Genomic DNA, 18,781 nt, shown 5'->3' on the forward strand with positions numbered 1-18,781 from the left:
ATATATTGCATTTACTTTAATTTCCCTACATATATGCTTCACACATGCATATACATGTAAGTTTTATTTTCTCTACATATGTGCATCCACATGTATACATGCATATTGGCTTTATTTTTTCCCCCAATCCTTTACCTCTAAACATTTCAACCGTGCTTTTCATAAGAGCACTAACATTTTCTTGCTCTTGTGCAAACTGTAAAAGCTGTTTTCGTCTCTGGAGCTCTTTTGTTACCTGTGTTTTTATCTGTATTCAAGAACAAAGGGAGCGGGGAGGGGATTATTAATAGCAGCCGCCCACTGCCTAAGTTATTCACCACTGTGCTTCCTCCAGAATTCAAGTGTGAAAATGAAAGAGGTCGCGGTGCTGCGCTGGCTCCATATAAAGTGCTGGAGAGGCAAGGCCCCTATACGTCACTCAGGCCCAGTCTCGGAACCCTTTCTCCCAGCTACATACACCATTAAATCATTTCCCTCAGCTGCTTCACCGTATGTGCTACGTGTCAGGAAAGAACCCATTGCTATGTGTCTTCACAAGTGCATGGCCCTCAGGGTTGCAAAGCCTCACCGTGTCTGCTCAGATCTATTCATTTCACAGAGGAAGGGTCTGGTTCAAGGTCACGGAACTAGACCTGCAGCTGAATTTAGTTTTCGAGCTCTCTGCGCAGTGTTGTTTCCATTATATCACATGGCCTCTCTATGAAACTCAGTTGTTCTGCCAGGGTCTTGCTAAGTGAGAGGGGCTCGGGTCTGAGAATACCACACCTGGAGAGCTACTACGTGCCCTTGGGTCTCATTGGGGTGAGCTACACAGGACCACACAGAATGTCCTGGTAACCTTGTACAGTGAAGGAAGGCTGAGGGGGGACCTGGAGTCTCGTCTCCGACAAGCTCCCGGATGATGCAGATGCTACAGGTGCAGGGACTGGCTGTTAGGAGCAGCACGGGTTCTCACAGCCCGAGGCGTCACCTAAATAGGAAAGGGGACTTTCAAAACATTCCACAGTACTGCACTTTATAAAACAGAGTATAGAGGATGGCGTGATTAACCCTGTGTTCCTGCCACCGGTCCAAAATGAGGGACTCTGAGACCTTCTTCGTATCTTTCTAACGTTAAGCCACATCAGAGGAAGAAGCTTTGTCTTGGTGTGCTGATTGAGATGCAGCTGTCTCTCGGTGTCATTGCGCCAGTGACTTAAGATGTCACAGACGTAAATGGTAACACAGAGGGAACCACAGTTTCCGTTTCCTTTGCCAAGGAGAACTGTCAGAAAGAGCAGCACAAGGCATCCCAATCTACATTCTCAGTATACGCAGTTTATAAATACTGGGTCTGTTTATTCAGTCTAACGAACCATAGTCTGGTTTGATTCACTTTTGAATTGTACATACGGTTATTAGGTGCTAGTTATCATGTGACAGTTAGTTCCTTAAGGATTTTGTGGTTGGGTATCCTGTTGTCCAAAAATAATCACCAGCGTAATTAACCACCTCTATGCAACATGAAATGCGCCCGCTGCAACCAAAAATAAAGCGGACCTTTACTATATAGGCGACGATATACTCTAAATACCCTCCCCCCAAATGCTGTAGATACCATCATTTCTTCTCATTTCTCAGAATCCCTTGGCAGTAAAATAAAGCAGCAGTAATAATTCCCCATGAAAAATAGTAGAGTACGAAGCCAAGTTAGAAAGCTTGTCAAAGAAGCTGAAATATGAAAAAAAAAAAGAAAGCACTACAACTCAGTTAAATAAATATTTATGAAGTTTCTCCTTTCTCCCAGCATACCGAGAGGCACCAATATGTAAAGAGATTAACGCAACCTTCCTGGCTGACTGTGACCCCGAAGGGGAATCGGTCACTGGGACAGGCGACTAGAATGCGGTGCGAGGAGGCCAAGGGGTATGGGCGGAATCTAGGAACAGTGTGCGGAAGTCCTAGAGAAAAAAAAGAACTTGGAAGGTGTGGTGTACTTAAAAATAATAAAAGAAGGACTGGGGATGTGGTAAATGTGGTTGCCTAACGTACAAAGCCACGGCCTCCGTGTCGGTACCACAACTGACAGGGGTGGTAAGGCGTGTCTTAGACTCAGTGTTTGCGAGGGGAAGGTGGAAGACAGGAAATTCAAAGTCACCCTTAGCTACAGACAACCTAGAGTTGCTGTTCAAAACGAAAACAAGAACTCTTTGTCCTTTTTCACTTGTTTGAGACACGGTCTCGTGTAGCTCTGACTGCCCTCCAGCTCACGACTTAGTCAAAGCTAGCTTTGAATTCTAGATTCTCCTGCCTCTACCTCTCAAGTGCTGGAAACATTGGCTTGAATCCCCATTCTGGTCCCAGCTAAGACTTTTTTTTTTTTTTTGAAGATTTATTACTTTTCTGTATGTATGGAGGGGGGGTTCCTTGTGAGTTATATCTATCACTTGTATGCAGGAGCCTGAGGACTCCAGAAAAGGGCACTGGGTCCCCTGGCTGGAGGGACCTGTGGTTGTAAGCCACCTGGTGTGGATGCTGAGAACCAAACCTGGGTCCCCTGAGAGAGCAGTAAGCTCTTAACTGCTACCCCATCTCTCCGGCCCCTGTGAACAGGTATTTTTAAGTCACTTCATATGATAGATTTAATCAGAGAAACGATGCTGAAAGAGTTCACAGAGGGCCTTGCTGTGGCCATGACTTCTTCTATATGAAGTCACAGTGATCTAGTGGGAGAAACATTAGTCCATGTGGAATAAAGTGTAATAATCATTTTAAATAACCAAAGGATGAGTAATTTTCTTACCCTAAAGCATGACGCATGTTTTACGTCATAAATATGAACAGCATCAACTTAAACTGCATCAGACACTTGGTCTCCTCGTTACCAGAAGAGCAAAATATGGTCGTGCAGTTCAGCATACTTATTTGTTTTTGTTGCTGTCTGAAGAGATATTTCTGCAGACCCTGGACCATCTGCTTTTCACATGGTGTGGGTTTACCTTACACGGATTTCAGGGTGCGGACCCTTGTGCTTTGGAAAATGCACTGTACTTCCCGCTACTCCCAGTAAGAGGCCGATCTTCCTTAAGGAGATGAAGGACTGCGAGTTTCTGTTTCCGTAGAACATTGGAGTGCAAATACAATATGCCATTCAAGTGTTGGCCCTCAGCCTGAGTAAAATCAGCCTTGTGAGCTAGTCAGCAAAGGTCCTGTTGGGCATTGAGATTCTGGGCCTAGTCTTCTCACTCCAGGGTCGCTGCTGCTGTTGGCTCTCAAGCTCTGAGAACAGGGTGCTGGGGTTGGTGCTTTGGTTGAACCTAGTAAGTCTATTGCCGGTGCGATGCTTCAGTAGTTCTATTACGTCGGTAGAGACACATGGAAAAAACCAGCTGCAGATAGAGAGAGAGAGAGAGAGAGAGAGAGAGACAGGACAACCTTGGGTGTCACCCAAGGGTTTTCAGGAACCATCTATCTTTTTTTTTTTTTTTTTTGGAGACAGGCTCACTCCCCACCTGGAATTTAACAGTGTGGATGTCGGCAGGTCCCCGGGTTCTTCCCCGGCACTGGGATTCACCATGCCTGGCTTTAAGATGTGTTTATAAAAATGTACTACCATACTTGTTTATAATGCATTGTGATTACTTTCCCACGCTTTCTCATGCGCCTTCTACTCCCACCAACCTCCCTTCCCAGCTGGCCCTCTCCTACCTTTATGCCCCTCCTTTCTCCCTTCCTCCGTCCCTCCCTCTCTTCCTCTTACTGAGGGAAGAATGCAGACAGTCACAGCTAGCAAGTGATCCTGATCACAGAGCTTATATTCTGTCCGGAAGACAGCACCCACTGCCCTAATCCCCATCCCCCAGTCCCCTCTTCATCCTTGTTCCCTGGGCTTCGGAGTCAGTGAAAAATGTCCCATTCTGTTTGAGGCAAGCACCGTGGCTTCAAAACAAAATAGCAAACAAAAACAACAAGAAAAAAACTGGGTTCTAGGGCTTTTACCTTGGCTCTGAAGCTCAAACTCTGGTTAAGTCCTTAGGAGGCAAAGTGCCTTGTCCACTGAGCTCCCCAGCCTGGTGGATACTCTGGTCATAGAGTTTGAGAGATCTAGACTGTGGCGCAGTGAAGCTTTGTCTGACCGAGTTTCAGCTCTGAACAGAAGCTCTTTGGCACCACTAATGCAGTATGCTTTGCTGTAGTTATCAGCTGTTTGTTTCCTAATGAGGTAAGACTCAGTCCTCTCAGGACAGGTGGTGGTGGCGCACACCTTTAATCCCAGCACTTGGGAGGCAGAGGCAGGCGGATCTCTGTGAGTTCCAGGCCAGCCTGGTCTACAGAGCTAGTTCCAGGACAGGCTCCAAAGCTACAGAGAAACCCTGTCTCGAAAAACCAAAACATAAAGAAATTTCAAAAAGACTCTTAAACAGAGCTGTGCTGGGAATGAAACTAACCTTACTGCTGCTTCCCCCTTCCTCTCTCCCCTCCTTCCCCTTCCGGTCTAATTGGCTGTGACTATTTGGAGCTGTCGGCAGGTTGTTTAGACTCTTAGTGTCTTCTTGACTGACAGGGCTGCTCTTCTGACTGTGAAAGGTAAATGAAGGGAAAGTTAATTTATGTTAGCAAAAGAGACCCGAAAGTAAGCATTAACTTGGGTTGAATAATTGGATCTGAGGACATTACGTGTCTCTTTTCAATATTGAAAGTTTTTAATTAGTTTGAGTCCGATGACTTGGGAAAATGTTAGGGCATTTGGGAGTCTAAGTTGATGCTGTTGGGCGCTGTTCTGCTGGGGCGAAGGCTAAAGGGAGCCCATTGCAGCTCAGGTGTCAGTGAGCTGCATGCATCCCTGATCTTAGTTACAAACCTCTGCTTGTCTTTGACACTCCTGGGTTACTTATCAAAAATATGGACTGCCCTTCATTAAAAATAAATCTTAGGTTTTCTTTGCAAGGGAGTGTCTCTTTACCTGGCATTAACACTGCCTAGAGACTTCTCCCTACTCTGGGTATTTTTATGCCTTCTAAGGACCCTCTTTACCTTGATTGTGGTCTCTGCCTGTGAAATTTAAATACATAAATAATATGCACTGTTTGCCTAGTGTGTTGTTAAAATTTCTTTCTTTCTTTTTTTTTTCTTTAAAAAAAAAAACTTTTTGTTGTTTATTGTTTGTTTGGTTGGCTGGTTGATTTGCTAAGGTTTTGTTTTGTTTGCAGAACTGAGACCGAAACCCAAGGCTTATCCATGCTAAGTTTGCACTCTTCCACACCCCTAACATGCTCATGTTTTGTTTTGGGTTTTGTTTCTGTTTTTTGTTTGTTTGTTTGTTTTTTGCTTTTTGTTTTGTTTTGTTTTGTTTTTGAGGCAGAGTCTTAGGTATCCCAGGCTAGCTCTGAATTTCTGTCTCAACCTCCTAGGTGCTGGTATTATGGTTACACACCCATCATACCTTGCTCCCAACAAACTTCTTGATGTGTTTTTTTTTAAATGTTAGTGTCAGCCAAATATTTATTAAATGCTTGCTATTTTAGAAGAAAAGAAAAAACTAAAAAGCTTACTATTTTCTTGTGACATATGAAGAATAAAATGATACAACACAGATCTTTAATTTTGGGAACCACGAGATATGAGGGGGTGGGATGAGGAGTAGTACTTCTTTGGTGTTGAACATCCATTATCCGTTTCCTGGTTGTTTTGCTTTGCTTGTTTTTTTTTCTCTGTATTGTTACCGTGTTTTGAGGAGAAATGGCTAGAACAAAATCATTTTTATTTATGTTAGTCTCATTGGGCCGTAACCATGAAACAACTTAAAGAAAAATAAGGACATGTATGTGTGCCAGGACTGTTTAATAAATAAGAACTTGAGTGTGGTGGCTGTAAGTCACAGCTGTTCGGGAGGTGAGGAAGAGGGTGGCGTATGTTCATGAGCTTGAGGCCATCAGTGCAACCCTGACTCTCTGAACACATTTTTAGTTGTGATTGTCAGTGTCTCTCTAGCAGTGGTGTGGACAGTTAGCCCCACACCCTAGAAGCTTTGTTAGAGCAAGGGATGCCTAAGCTTCTCCTTGAGGATGGGATGTAGACTGTAGACGTTTGGATTTCTAAGATCCTGTAGTTTCTGTAGCAGTTACTCAGCTATTTCACCAGTACCCAGCTTCTGGATTCCGTCGTTTAGAGAGCACGTAGATTAAAGCTGTGGGTATGAGTGAGCCTAGCTGTGTTCCAATAAAGCTCTACGAAAGGAGGGGGCCGGCTAGCCAACCATGCTCTGTAGCATCTAGCAGAAATCGTTCAGTCATGTACTGCTGATGCCCAACAAAAACCATAAATGCTGAGGATAATTGTAAAATCATAGAGGCCTTCTAGTTTTTACAGTGTTCCAGCAAATGTCATCTGAACTCTTTTCAGGTGAAGGGTTTTGATAGATCAGTGTCTTTTAAGATGTTGGGTGGGGGTGAGGCATGATGCTGCATGCTTATGATCCCAACACTTGAGAGGTAGAGAGGAGGGCATAGTCAGTTCCAGGCCAGCTTTGAATCTATGGGACTGTATTTCCTAAATATCAAGAGAGACAGAGACAGAGGAGGGGGTCAGGGAAGGAGAAACAGGGGAGGAAGGGACTGACTGACTCTGGGGTTAGAAGAAAGCAAATGAGGTGGGCCTGGATAAACTGATTTTGACAAAATGTTGGTAACTGCTGTAGTGAGTGACGGGGACATGGGGCTTTCTTCCCCCTTTGCTCTGTCCTTCCGTGTGTTCACAGATGGTTACGGTCAAAGTCACTGCATAGCAGGAACAGCCCCTTACTACAACAGCTCCTCCTTTCTCTTCTCACACCATAGAATGGAGGTAGAGTGAGAAAGCGAGTTTCAGTTTCATCTTCAACACATCCAGGGAGCCGCCGGATCTGGCAAAGGTTGAACAGGGGAATGGAAAGACCTCAGGATGCCCCACCTGTGGCTGCAGAGCCCCAGCAAAGCCAGATGAGCACTGTGCTCCAGAATCGGTGGCTGGCCCCAGACTCCCCAGAGGCAACATTTAGTACTTTACCAAGTCCTCCAGGAAAGATTAGTTCAGGAATTAATATGTCAGGCTTCAGAAAATTCAGCTCTCATGAGCTCTTCTGTAGGGAGAAGTTTGATCGTCGGAGCTGTAAAAGCAGAAACTGTAGCTACAGAATCGGCAGCAAGCATGGAGCCCATTAATCGACAGAATTAAGACAAAAACAAATGTGGAATTTATATCCACAGAGGAGAATCTGAGTCTTTAAAGCCTCCACAGTGTGGGGAGGAGAACGAGGGACCAAAACTGTATAAACGCCTGCTTTCCACGCAGCCGCCAATGGTGGTCATCAAGGACAATCCCAGCAAGAGCGTCACATGACAAGGGTTGAGACTAGCAGGTAGGCAGGTAGGTAACTACCACCTGAACTAAACTAAACAAACAAAGACATAGAAAGCCTCAGTACTCATACTAGAGGGAGGACTTTTGTTTTAACATAAAGTATATTTAGCTATAGTTATCAAGACTCAGCATTTATCTGACGAGGACTTGTAATTTCACAAGCACTATTCTCCATGACTGAACCAATCAAAAGTTCTTGCCCCATGGGTCAGAGGATACAAGCAACAAACAAAGTAAATAATCCATCAAAAAGAATTGGATCTTCCAAAATCCAGGGGAAAGTTACAGTGTTGGATTGGGGCATACACCTGAAAGTAATCAGAAGAAGCAATGCATGAGGGGCCAGAGTAGGTGTTACCCAGCAATGACATTCAAGAAGCTAAGGGAAGAGAGGGAGCCAAACAGTCATGAAAACCAGCATTATAAACTGGAGCTTGCAATCTTCCTGCCTCAGTTTCCTGTGTTCTGGGACTGTCAGTGTGCATCACCATGCTTTACGAAGGAAACTATTTTAAAGAAGAAAGCAGCTGGGTGGTGGTGGCACACACCTTTAATCCCAGCGCTTGGGAGGCAGAGGCAGGTGGATCTCTGTGAGTTCAAGACCAACCTGGTGCACAGAGCAAGTTTCAGAACAGCCAAGTCTACACAGAAAGACCCTGTCTTGAAAAACAAAACCAATCAACCAACAAACAAACAAAAAACAAGAAAGCAGCAATCAGAATACAAACATCTCATCAGAACATCTCAAAACACAAAGATTCTTGGATACAAAGACTAGAAATCGTATGGATAGTAGTCTCCACTGTGCTAACCCATGGAATTAACATGGTCTGCCCTTACTACATACCAGAATGCTTTGTGTGTATCATTCATTTGGTTCTCATGAAGACTAACCATACCAGATACTAAAATTTGTCATAAAAATAGAACGTGGACCCAGCATGGCCACCAGGGCACGAGCAACAGATCACTGGACAGAGTAGAGGTTCAGAAATAGATTCAGTGTGGAAAATGATGATGCCCTCTGAGGTCAAGTGAAGATGGGTCGTTCACTACGTAGGACAGCCGTGCTACTGAGAGAGTAGCTGTGTTTATTTCTTAAACTCAACTGAAATTAACTCGTATGAGTCAAAAGTTTAAACCTGAAAGGCAAAACAATGTACAGACTTTCTTTCCAGTAATTTTAAATCTTTTTTTATATTTTTCTAAATATTATCATTTTAGTTACCTTTCTATTGTTCTGAAGAGACACTATAACCAAGGCAACTTATAAGAGGAAGCATTCAATGGGGACTTGTATACAGAACTCTGAGGATTAGTCCATGATCGTCATGGTGGGGAAGCTTGGTGGCACACAGGTGGAGCAGGAGCCAAAGCTTTGATCTTGCCTACACCTGCAGACACCAAGAGAGACTGGGTCTGGCTTGAACTTTTGAAACCTCAAAGCCCTCCTCCAACAAGGGCACACCTTCTGATCCTTCACAAACAGTTCCACCAACTAGGGACAAACACTCAAACCTAAGAGCTTAGGGGGCATTCTCATTCTAACCTCCCTAGTTAGCCTTACAGTCCCTACTGCCTTTAGGTGGAAGGAGGTGGGAGTTGGTGAGATTCACGTGTCTCCTGTTACAACTGAGTGATGGTGTGCATTGTTTCAGAATCCTAAATGGCTTTCGTTGTCTTGGAATGGGTTTCAGTTATTTAGTGCGTTCTTGTCTTCCTTCTGTCATACTTTTGGGGACTAGGAAAGGCAAAGGTACCAAGGAAAGATATAGCAATGCATCCAGTGCTCTTAAATTAACCTAATTTAATCCTGATACCTGAAGCCCTGGACTTGCAGCCGCGGCACTGTACTTTGAGTACGTGGCAAAGGCGTGTGGCCATGGTTTCCTTCTAATGCTGTGGGCTCAGACACTGAAGTTGCCTGTCCAGGTTTTTAATAAGGAAAGTAAACCTCAAGGGCCAGTGCCTATTCAAATACTATAAATGCACGATGCATCTTGTTCTTTGATGAAATAAAAGAAAGAGGTGCCGACCTAAGATCTAACAGAGGAAGAAGCCAGGGAATTTAGAAAGCATAATGCTCAACCAGAATTGCTTTTAAAAGTTGGGGGAAAAAAAAGATTTGTCAGGCATGGTTCTTGTTTTGTTCAATTTGAGGCAGTACCTATCTGCACGTGTGAAGAAGATGTGTTCTTTGTGATGTGGAAACACACCAAAGTGCTTATTGCCCGTAGGATGCTTGGGGTCCCTTTGGTTGCTTCCTTGCGTTATATTTTCAGTTTTTCCACGGAGTATACACAGTACTTACAGACTCAAAAGCTAGTGTTATATGGAGCACATGTGTCTCGCATTGGTCGCCCTGACAGTTGGCCTGACTTTTGTCTTGCAGGCACACCAGAGGCCGGTGTCCTGGCAGCGTGTGGGAGCTGCATACTGCAGTACGGTTGTGCCCTCTGATGGTGAGTTTTGGCAAATCCCTTTTTGTGTCTTTCTTTTCCTCCTTAGCTTGGTATTTCCAGATTTTTTTAAGTCAATACATAAACTTATTTTTAAATATGAATTGTATTTATTTTTATTTTGGGGAAGGGTATGTGCATGATATGTGCATTTGGAGGTCAGAGGACAATTTAAGGGGGTCAGTTCCGTTCTTCCGCCATGTACGTTCTAAAAATTGACCTGAGATCTTCTGGCTTTGGCATCAGGTACCTTTACTTGCTGGGCCATCCCTCCAGCCCAGCTCATTAATGTATAACCCATATCCCTTTTGTGATTCTGTCAGAGATCGGGGGGGGGGGGGGAGGGGGGGATTACAGAAGGAATGTGGAACTGAGATGAGGGTCTAGTGAGTTCAGGTTAACCACAAAAACCTAGCCTGTCCGTCATGTCTTCATAGGACCTTGTTGTTATTTCACGTTTAGAAACAAGGACCACTATTACTCGAGCGTCAGAGGAATGCCTGTTGGTATTTCCTAACTACCAGGTTTTCATATCCTGGATACCGATCAAATGTTGCTGCCCCTTCACAACATCACAGGCAGTTCCATGTCTGTGTGCCCTCTCTCCTTGTCTCTTCCCTCATGCTCAGGTATCCTCCTTCCCCCTTTTCTTTTTAAAGAATCATTTTATTTTATTTTCTGTATATGAGTATTTTGCTTGTATGTATATCTGTGTACTACCTGTATGTCTGGTGTCCATAGGGATCATAGAGAGGGTATTGGATCCCCTGGAACTGGAGTTATGAACAGTAATGAGCCTCCATGTGAGTGCTGGGAATCAACCCTAGGTCCTCTGTGAAAATAGTGCTCTTAACCTCTGAGCCACCTCTTCAGCCCCTCTGGCCCTTGTTTAGCATGGGAGGGGTTAGCAGATGCTTGGGGATCACACAGAATCCTTGGTAAATGTCCACAATGCTACAGATGGACAAGACTGAAAATTTGCTTATTTTTATGGTCGTGTGTTTCTAACTTTGACTACCATTTCTACCATGAATATCAGCTTACAGTGCTTGGCTTAGGGGTCGACTTTTAAATGCTTTTGTGTACTCCCTAGTTTGATCTTGTTCTAAATTCAACTCTATAAGCCTTGGTTCATAGACAGTATGAACTAAAAGAACATCTTGCAAATTCACAAGGATGCCAAAACTGAAGAAGCCCCAAATGAATTATGTGATCCCTGGGGTCCCCTGTATGTCATTGGTATGAGTGTCACAGTGTAAGCAGGATCCTTCCCCCAGCGCCTTTTGGTGTGCATTCTGAAGGCAATGAGCACACACTTATGCATTCAGATCAATGCAATCATTACCTAAGTGTGAACCTCAGCCTCTGCAGGAGACCCTTTGGTGGTCACTCATTTATAGAACAGAGACATTGACTGGAAGATTAGACTGAAAGCAAAACAAGAGAATTTCTACCTGGCATCTTGTTGTTCGTGTGTCCTGAAGACAAACAGCTGCCAGAGAAATACTAGTATATGTAAGTTAAAGGCAGCTGGGGCACAGGCCTGTACCCCCAGTCAAGACTTAGTACCAGTGTGCACCAGATTCCAAGCTTGTCATGTGGCCTAGAGCCAGAGGTCCATAATACCACCTGCTCCCTTCTCTCCTATCATGAATTTCCTATCAAATTCATGACCTCTTTAAATGTGATTGTTTTACACACACACACAATCACCCTACTGAGTCCATTGAGTGTGGTTCATATGTACATGTGTTAAGAGTTGACCACCTGGGGTTAGACAACCCATTAGGGAAGCTTTGTCCCAGGAGAAAATTGATTCTCTCAGCAGCCCGTAGTTACCGGTAGCTCTTCATCCTAGCCCTGGGGCCTGTGAACTTTCTCCTGTCCGTGTTGGTGTGTTACCTGGTGTTCTAACTATGTAGGACTTGGTTAGGTAGAGATATTGTTGAGTTCATGGATGCAGCTTCCTTGCCATGTCTAGAAAACCCTGTTTAGCAGCAGCCAGAGCAGGGAGGTGACATTTATGTTCTTACTATCAAGTTCTACATATACACATCACATGAGATTACACACTACAATGCAGGGATACCAAGCTGTTTTAGCAAATGTAAGAAACAGTTTCCAGAGCCGATGGACGTGCAGGCCTTGCCTGGACAGGATTGACCTCCATCAGAGTCACTCCTCTGCTGGTTTGACGTCTGAACACCAGTTGTCACCTTTTGTACCTCTCACAGCCTCAGGTAATTAAGTACATATATCACATATCGAGTACATATCACACACATATCGAGTACATGTATATCAAGTGCATATACCATATGTTGGGTATATATGTTACATATCAACTACTTATACCACATACTAGGTACATATATCACACCAAGGACAGATATCACATATTGAGTACACATCTTTTATTTTAACGTTAAAAAGAGGTGTGACCATCCAAAAGGACAATAAGGAAGCTGCTAATCATGAAGGTGACAGACTACAGAGCCTCTGGGTTTAACCTGACCAGGAACTCACTTCCTAAATGAATGTTGTGAAAATGAAGTGCTTTATATTTTTCTATTTAAAAGATGTGTCTGACAATTTGGACTTTTTTGTAAACTGGGGTTTCAGTTTGAATCCTTACTCAATTGTGAAGTAGTCTTATTGCACCATAGAACCCCTTTCTTGAAGGGTTTGGTAAGCCTGGAGTTCCACATTGCTGCGGACGCCCATGTCACAGCCTTACGTGCTGACAGTGTATGTGGGGCTTAGCCTGGAGGAGAAGCAAGCCTGCCAGATTTCAGGTGATGGCGTCCGTTCCAGGACTGCAAAATTTTCAATATGTTGAGGGAATTAGGAACTCTCATTTCTCTCCCAAATGCAGCTTGATGTGATGAAATAACTGCTCTAAGCAGTTAGTTCCTGGTTTTTCTGTTGATACCCATGCTGAGTCCAAAAAAAAAAAAAACCCTAAATATGTGTGTCTGGTGGAAGCTGGAAGGGCTTTCTTTCACTGTGGATGGCTACCAGCGTGTTTGAAGAAACATTCAATTTCTTTGCTAAAAGAACCACTAGGGAGGGAAACGACTTTTTTTTTTTTTTTAATGTAAGGAAGATCTTGGTATTCGGCACAGATGGCACATTCTCCCTACTTTGCAACACAGATACTTAGCTTGCCAGGCAGCAAGCCACGCTGCCCATTGCAGTAGCATATGCCTTATTCCTTGGCCTCATGCTGGCTCTGAAGTCTCCTCACAGGCCAGAATGAAATCTGGCTTCCTTGCACAGGTGTCCATGCCATGAGAACAAGGTTTTTGTTTTGTTTTGTTAGCCACAAAGAAGATCAAAATATAAGTTTCTTTTCTAAGGCTTTGGCTGGGAATTCATATTTAGGAGGTGAGAGATGAAAACAGGAAATACTTACTCATGCCTGGACTTACCCAGGAATATTTGGGACTCCGTGATAAGTGTGCGATCTTCTTGTTTGACTTCACAACCATTGTTCCTGGTTTGCTGTGCAGCTAAGCTGTCTCCGAGTTAGGTAATGAGACCAGGATGAGCGTGGAGGAAGTATCTCTGTAGAGCATCATGGGAGAAAAGTCTGCCAGTTGGTCTGCAGGAGCTCAGAAAAACCACAGAGCTCTGAGAATCACCTCCATTCAGAAAACCTCAAACTGAGATGAGTTTGTATCCTCCCCCACCGTGACGTGGTGTCACACGGTGGTAAGACTGTAAGTCCGAGAGTAGCAGAGTCCTCGGGCTCCCTGCACCAGCCTGTCCTCTGTCACATGGCCGAGCAGGCGGCACGTGTTTGCATTCCTTCCACACACCTTAGCAGGGCTGCTTTGTCACAGTCTCCCACATCAAAGAGCAAGGCACACAGTCTTCAGTGCCAAAGAGGACATTCGAGTTACCAGGTTTGGAAGCCAGGCCCTTGAGTAATGTCCTTGTTTGTTTGAGTTTTTGTGTTGTTTTTGTTTTTGAGACAGGGTTCCTTTCCAGGCCCAGGCTGGCCTTGAACTCAATACAGGGATTACTGCCGCCAGGAGCCGTTGCATTGTACCTGGGCCTTTGCTTTCTTTATTCCCGCCAAATAATAGCAGCCTCAACATGATCCTTCATATAGAATAGAATTTTACTAATTTAAATTTTTTGGATTTTTAAATTTTGTATGATTTATTTCTTTTTAAAAAACAGGAAATGTTCATTATTTTGCTTTGAAATGAGAAAAATGCAGCTTTCTTAAGCATTATTTTTCAAACAGGCACTTAGTTGCCACTTCCGTAATAAATTATATGTAAAAGTTATATGTGCAAATTGTTTAGATTTTTTTTCCCCCAGAAAACTTAGCTAAAGAAATCTACATTTCATCAGGTTCTCAGAGGTCAATTAATCAAAATGTTAAGAAATGCTGGCTGAAGTTGTATAACATAGTGTCTGAAAACAGCCAGGGCTGGAACAACAGTGTGGGCAATGAGAACGCTCACTGCTCCTGCTCCCACTCCTTGCCCCTTCTCCATTCTCTGTTCCCTTCTCTTCCCTTCCCCCTTCTCTACTCTGTAGTCCACATAGCCTGGGACTCGTGGTTCCCACTGGCCTTGAATTCAGAGCACTCTTCCTACCTTAGACTCCAGGTGCTGGAATTGGAGGCGTGAACCACAATGCCTGCAGGCTCTGCTGGTGTTTTTCCCGTTCATGTTTTAGTTTTCTAGCCTATCACGAAGTCGGAACCGCAGAGGCAGCCTTTTCACATTGGCCTCCTTCACTTAGTAATAGTCTAGGAAAAGCAAAAATAACGACATCTTGAATTTTGCAGACTAATGGATGGAACTAGAAAACATCATTTTGAGTGAGGTAACCCAGACCCAGAAAGACAGTTATCCTATGTACTCACACGTAAGTGGTTTTTAAACATAAAATAGAGAAAACCAGCCTACAATTCACAATCCTAGAGAACCTAGACAACACTAAAAATCCTAAGAAAGACATACATGGATCTAATCTACATGGGAAGTAGAAAAGACAAGATCTCCCGAGTGAATCGGGAGCATGGGGACCCTGGAAGAGGGTTGAATTAGCAATCCTCATGCTCTGACCTCCCAAGTACACGGATGCAGGAGGATATTTTCTGTGTAATTATTTCCATGCGTTGGTATGGTCCAGTGTGACTCGCCCCAACCAAAACTCCTGTAGAGGTTTATTTCCTTGATACAAAATTGTCAGCGGTGAGACCCTTTGGAGGTGGTTAGGTCTTGGGATCACCAGCCTCATTAATGGTTTTCTCAAAAGATTGGGTTAAACGTCAAGAAACCAAGCTTGAAGTCTCAAGAATGGGTGGAGCTTTATAGGAGTTGGATTTTTCCTGTAGGACTTGTTGGATACCCCCAGGGCAGACTTACAGAGCCAACTTACCTCTGCACCCCATACTTACCCCTGCCCCCCTTCCATATGAATCCACTTGCTGCTTCACACCTGGTCCTGTTGTATAACATCGTCCACCATGAAATAAAACTGCCTTAGGTCTCAGCAGGTGTTTCCAGGCTGAGCTAAACCAGCCCCTTTTCCTTGCAACTTAACCTCAAGTATTTTGTCATTGCGACACAAAATGATTTAAGACATGATTATTTTTCAAGTGAGAATGAGAAAGATTCCATGTTTTTAACATCAATATATTTTGAATACTTTAAATAAAGAAATATTTTACACAAGTGCCTCTCGCAAGGTTATTTTGAAGCAAACACGTTTTATTTATATGTGTTAACTCTAGATATTCCAAGAATGTTTCCGTACAGTGTGGAAAGAGGCTTTTTGTCATCATCAAAATAAAAGTTAGTTAACTCTACTAAAGCAATAATTTTGTGCTTAATCTAACATATAGTTAGACCAAAAACTGTGCCTGTGGATGTAGTACTATTAAAATATTTTTCCTTAGACGTGAAACTAATGAAAGTATCTGAGACACTACTGAAAAGAACTATATTGCAGGACATAGAAAATAGAATAAATGCAGAATTATGCAGGTTAGCACTTGTGAAGATGGTGGTGCCAAAATTGTTCATCTCCCCCAGAAATCTGTAAACTGGGTTTAATACTCAGAACCCAACAGAATGGCACTTGCTCAGAATTCCTGTGAGTGAGTAAAGGTGTGCAGAATTCTCAGACAGATGTGCAGAATTCTCAGACAGATGTGCAGACATCTCAGACAGATGTGCAGACATCTCAGACAGACGTGAAGACATCTCAGACAGATGTGCAGACATCTCAGACAGATGTGCAGACATCTCAGACAGACGTGAAGACATCTCAGACAGACATACAAACATCTCAGACAGATGTGCAGACATCTCAGACAGATGTGGGGTGCGAGAGCAAAGCTGCACAGCTCACCTAGAGCACGCATTAATTGATATCCAAACAGCTGGCATGTGAGCATGGCAAAGATTTCTGCATCACAGAGAAACCTTGTGCCAATGGAAATTCAGCATGTGATAGAATTTCTTTTCTAAATCAAAGGCAGGGGAGCAGACTATTCAGTACATGGTGCCATGACAACTGACTTTCTGTATCCAGGTGTTTAAGGAGTAAGATGTAAAACATATAACTCCAAAAGGAAAAGAAAGGTACCAGAAGTTAGAATATCTCTCTCTCTCTCTCTCTCTCTCTCTCTCTCTCTCTCTCTCTCTCTCTCTCTCTCTCTCTCTCTCTCTCCCTGAGCCTTTTGTATTTATAATAAAAGAAATGCATTGTTTTTTTGTTAGTGGATAATGGTGCTATATTCCTGCATTGAAATTCTGTTATAGGTGTAAATATACAGAAATAGGATTCAACCCTAATACATCTCAAAACAGTGGAGCATAAAAACAAGTTGTAGAAGGTTGGACACAGTGTGACCATTTATTTATATAAAATCTAACTGCACACAAAACTTGTATTTAACTCTGACGAACTACTGCAGCAGAACTTGAAGCATCAGGGTCCTTTATTCTCGTATTTCTGCAGATTCAGAACAGTTTAGTCGAGCAGGATGGAGATTCTTGAGGCTGCAAGTCCGTGTCATCTAGGGCTACGGTCATTTGAAGACTTGACTTGGGCTGGAGAATCCAGTTCTCAGGCTGCTTGCTAATGAGCGAGATGAAGTTGTTGGTGGGAGATGCCACTTCTTCACATAGGCTTCTCCACAGGGCTACAGGCTGGTCCTCATGGTAGCCAGCTCCCAGAGCTGGGTATCCAAAAGAGCAAGACGGATGCAGGTAACTTATGACGTAGCCTCAGAAGTTGCACACTGTTTCTTGAACACTCCGCTAGCTGTACAAACAAGTCCTGACTTGATAATGATAGTACTACAAATTATGTGCCTACCTCCATGGGAGAGAGCTGTCATAATGAGACTTCTTAGATGCTGGCTGTAATAATATATAATACTTGTTATACATGGCCATGTATGTGTGCATTTGTATTCATGCAGGTATAAATGCATGTATTACAGGTGAGAGCAATAAACATGAATTTTCAACCTCAGAGTTGTGATTTCCCTTTGAAGAAAGAAAGATCATGCTAACCAGGCTAGAATGAAGTGCTATATCCTCCATAGAAGAAAGAGATGGGAGCAACCTAGACTAGGACAGTGGCGGCAGGGAAAACTGAATGGCTTAAAGACGTCTTTAAAATAGAATGAAAAGCCATAGTTTATTTTTTTTCTGCCTGCGTGTGTATCTCTGTGAGCATGTTTGATCCCTTGGAACTGGAGTTACAGACAGCTGTCAGCTGCCATGTGGGTGCTGGGACTTGAACCTGAGTCCTCTGGAAGAACATCTAGTGCTTTTAACCTCTGACCCATCTTTCTAGCCCAAAATAGGAAGAAAAGTGACACTTACTGATTGGGAGGGGAGTGGCAGGTTCCAGCATGAGGGACAGTCAGATACTGGGTAGTTTTCTTACTTGGACGGAAGCTGAACGATGGTCTTCATTGGGATAGCAGATGGTTAGAGGGACATGGGTTCTGTTTGAGGCGTTGAGTCTGTAGTGCCCCCATGGAAAGTGCAGTGTCCCGCACAACTGACAGAGGCGTTGGGACAGCACCCGCATTTGCTAAAAGTTGAGTTAGGAAAGATGTGGGCTTGCCTGGAAAACATGTGGGTTGAGAAGCCCAGGTTCTGAGGCAGAGTACCTAGAATCTTTTGAGGACCGAATACAGGAAGAACTGCTTATGACTGAAAGTTAGGTCTGGACCTGCATAGTGGTGCACTCCTTAAATCCCAGCACTCTCTGGGATCTCTGTGAATTCCAACCCTGTCTTGACAAACTAAAGAGAAAACAAAAGAAAAAAGAACACAAAAAGATAAAAACAAAAACACAGGAAATACAGTGCCATCAAAGCTAAAGGCAAAAATGTTTTCACCAAATGAAATAATTACATCACTGAATGTTGCTAAAATAAGCAAACCGAGAGCTGAAATCTGTTAGTTTTAGTAGCCCAGCACCATATGTGATCTAAGAGAAATGAATGCCGAGCCAGACATTGTAGTGCACATCTGTAATCCTGGCACTCAGAAGGCTCAGGGAGGAGAGCTGAAGAGATGAATTAGTTGAATAGTGAGAACCGGATTTGCATTTGATCCAGGAGTATTATCTGATCTTGTTAGAATTAATTCTCATAACTCTAAGTATTCAGGCATCTCTACTGGCCTGCCCTTGGGGTCCTGACAGATTTGTCCCCAGCTGCAGCCACTAAGAGCACCTCTTGTATACCTTCACTGTGTTCCCTTTTAAAAGGTGGGTCTCCCATCTCTTTCTCTTTCTTTCTGTCCGTCTCTCTCTCTCTCTTTCTTTCTCTTCTCTTCTCTTTTGCCACAGGCGAGTCTCCTCGCTCCCCTTTTTCCATTCCCTTCCCCTCAATAAAAAAGCCCTCCATGTGTGCCCTATGGCATGGCGTCTTTCTCTCACACGCTGCTTTT

General features: G+C 43.6%; 1 protein-coding gene across 1 annotated transcript in view; it reads left to right on the plus strand.

Moving 5' to 3' along the window:
* Positions 1-18,781, plus strand: part of Mcu (mitochondrial calcium uniporter) — a 156,472-nt gene that overhangs the window by 114,460 nt on the left and 23,231 nt on the right. The window contains exon 2 of the mRNA XM_050143134.1: positions 9,770-9,839. Coding sequence (XP_049999091.1) covers positions 9,770-9,839 — 70 coding nt within the window. The remainder of the gene's footprint in view (positions 1-9,769; positions 9,840-18,781) is intronic.

This window comes from Alexandromys fortis, unplaced genomic scaffold (genome assembly GCF_014885135.2).
Source record: "Alexandromys fortis isolate MF-2015 unplaced genomic scaffold, M_Fortis_MF-2015_v1.1 scaffold_9, whole genome shotgun sequence".
Lineage (NCBI taxonomy): Eukaryota > Metazoa > Chordata > Mammalia > Rodentia > Cricetidae > Alexandromys > Alexandromys fortis.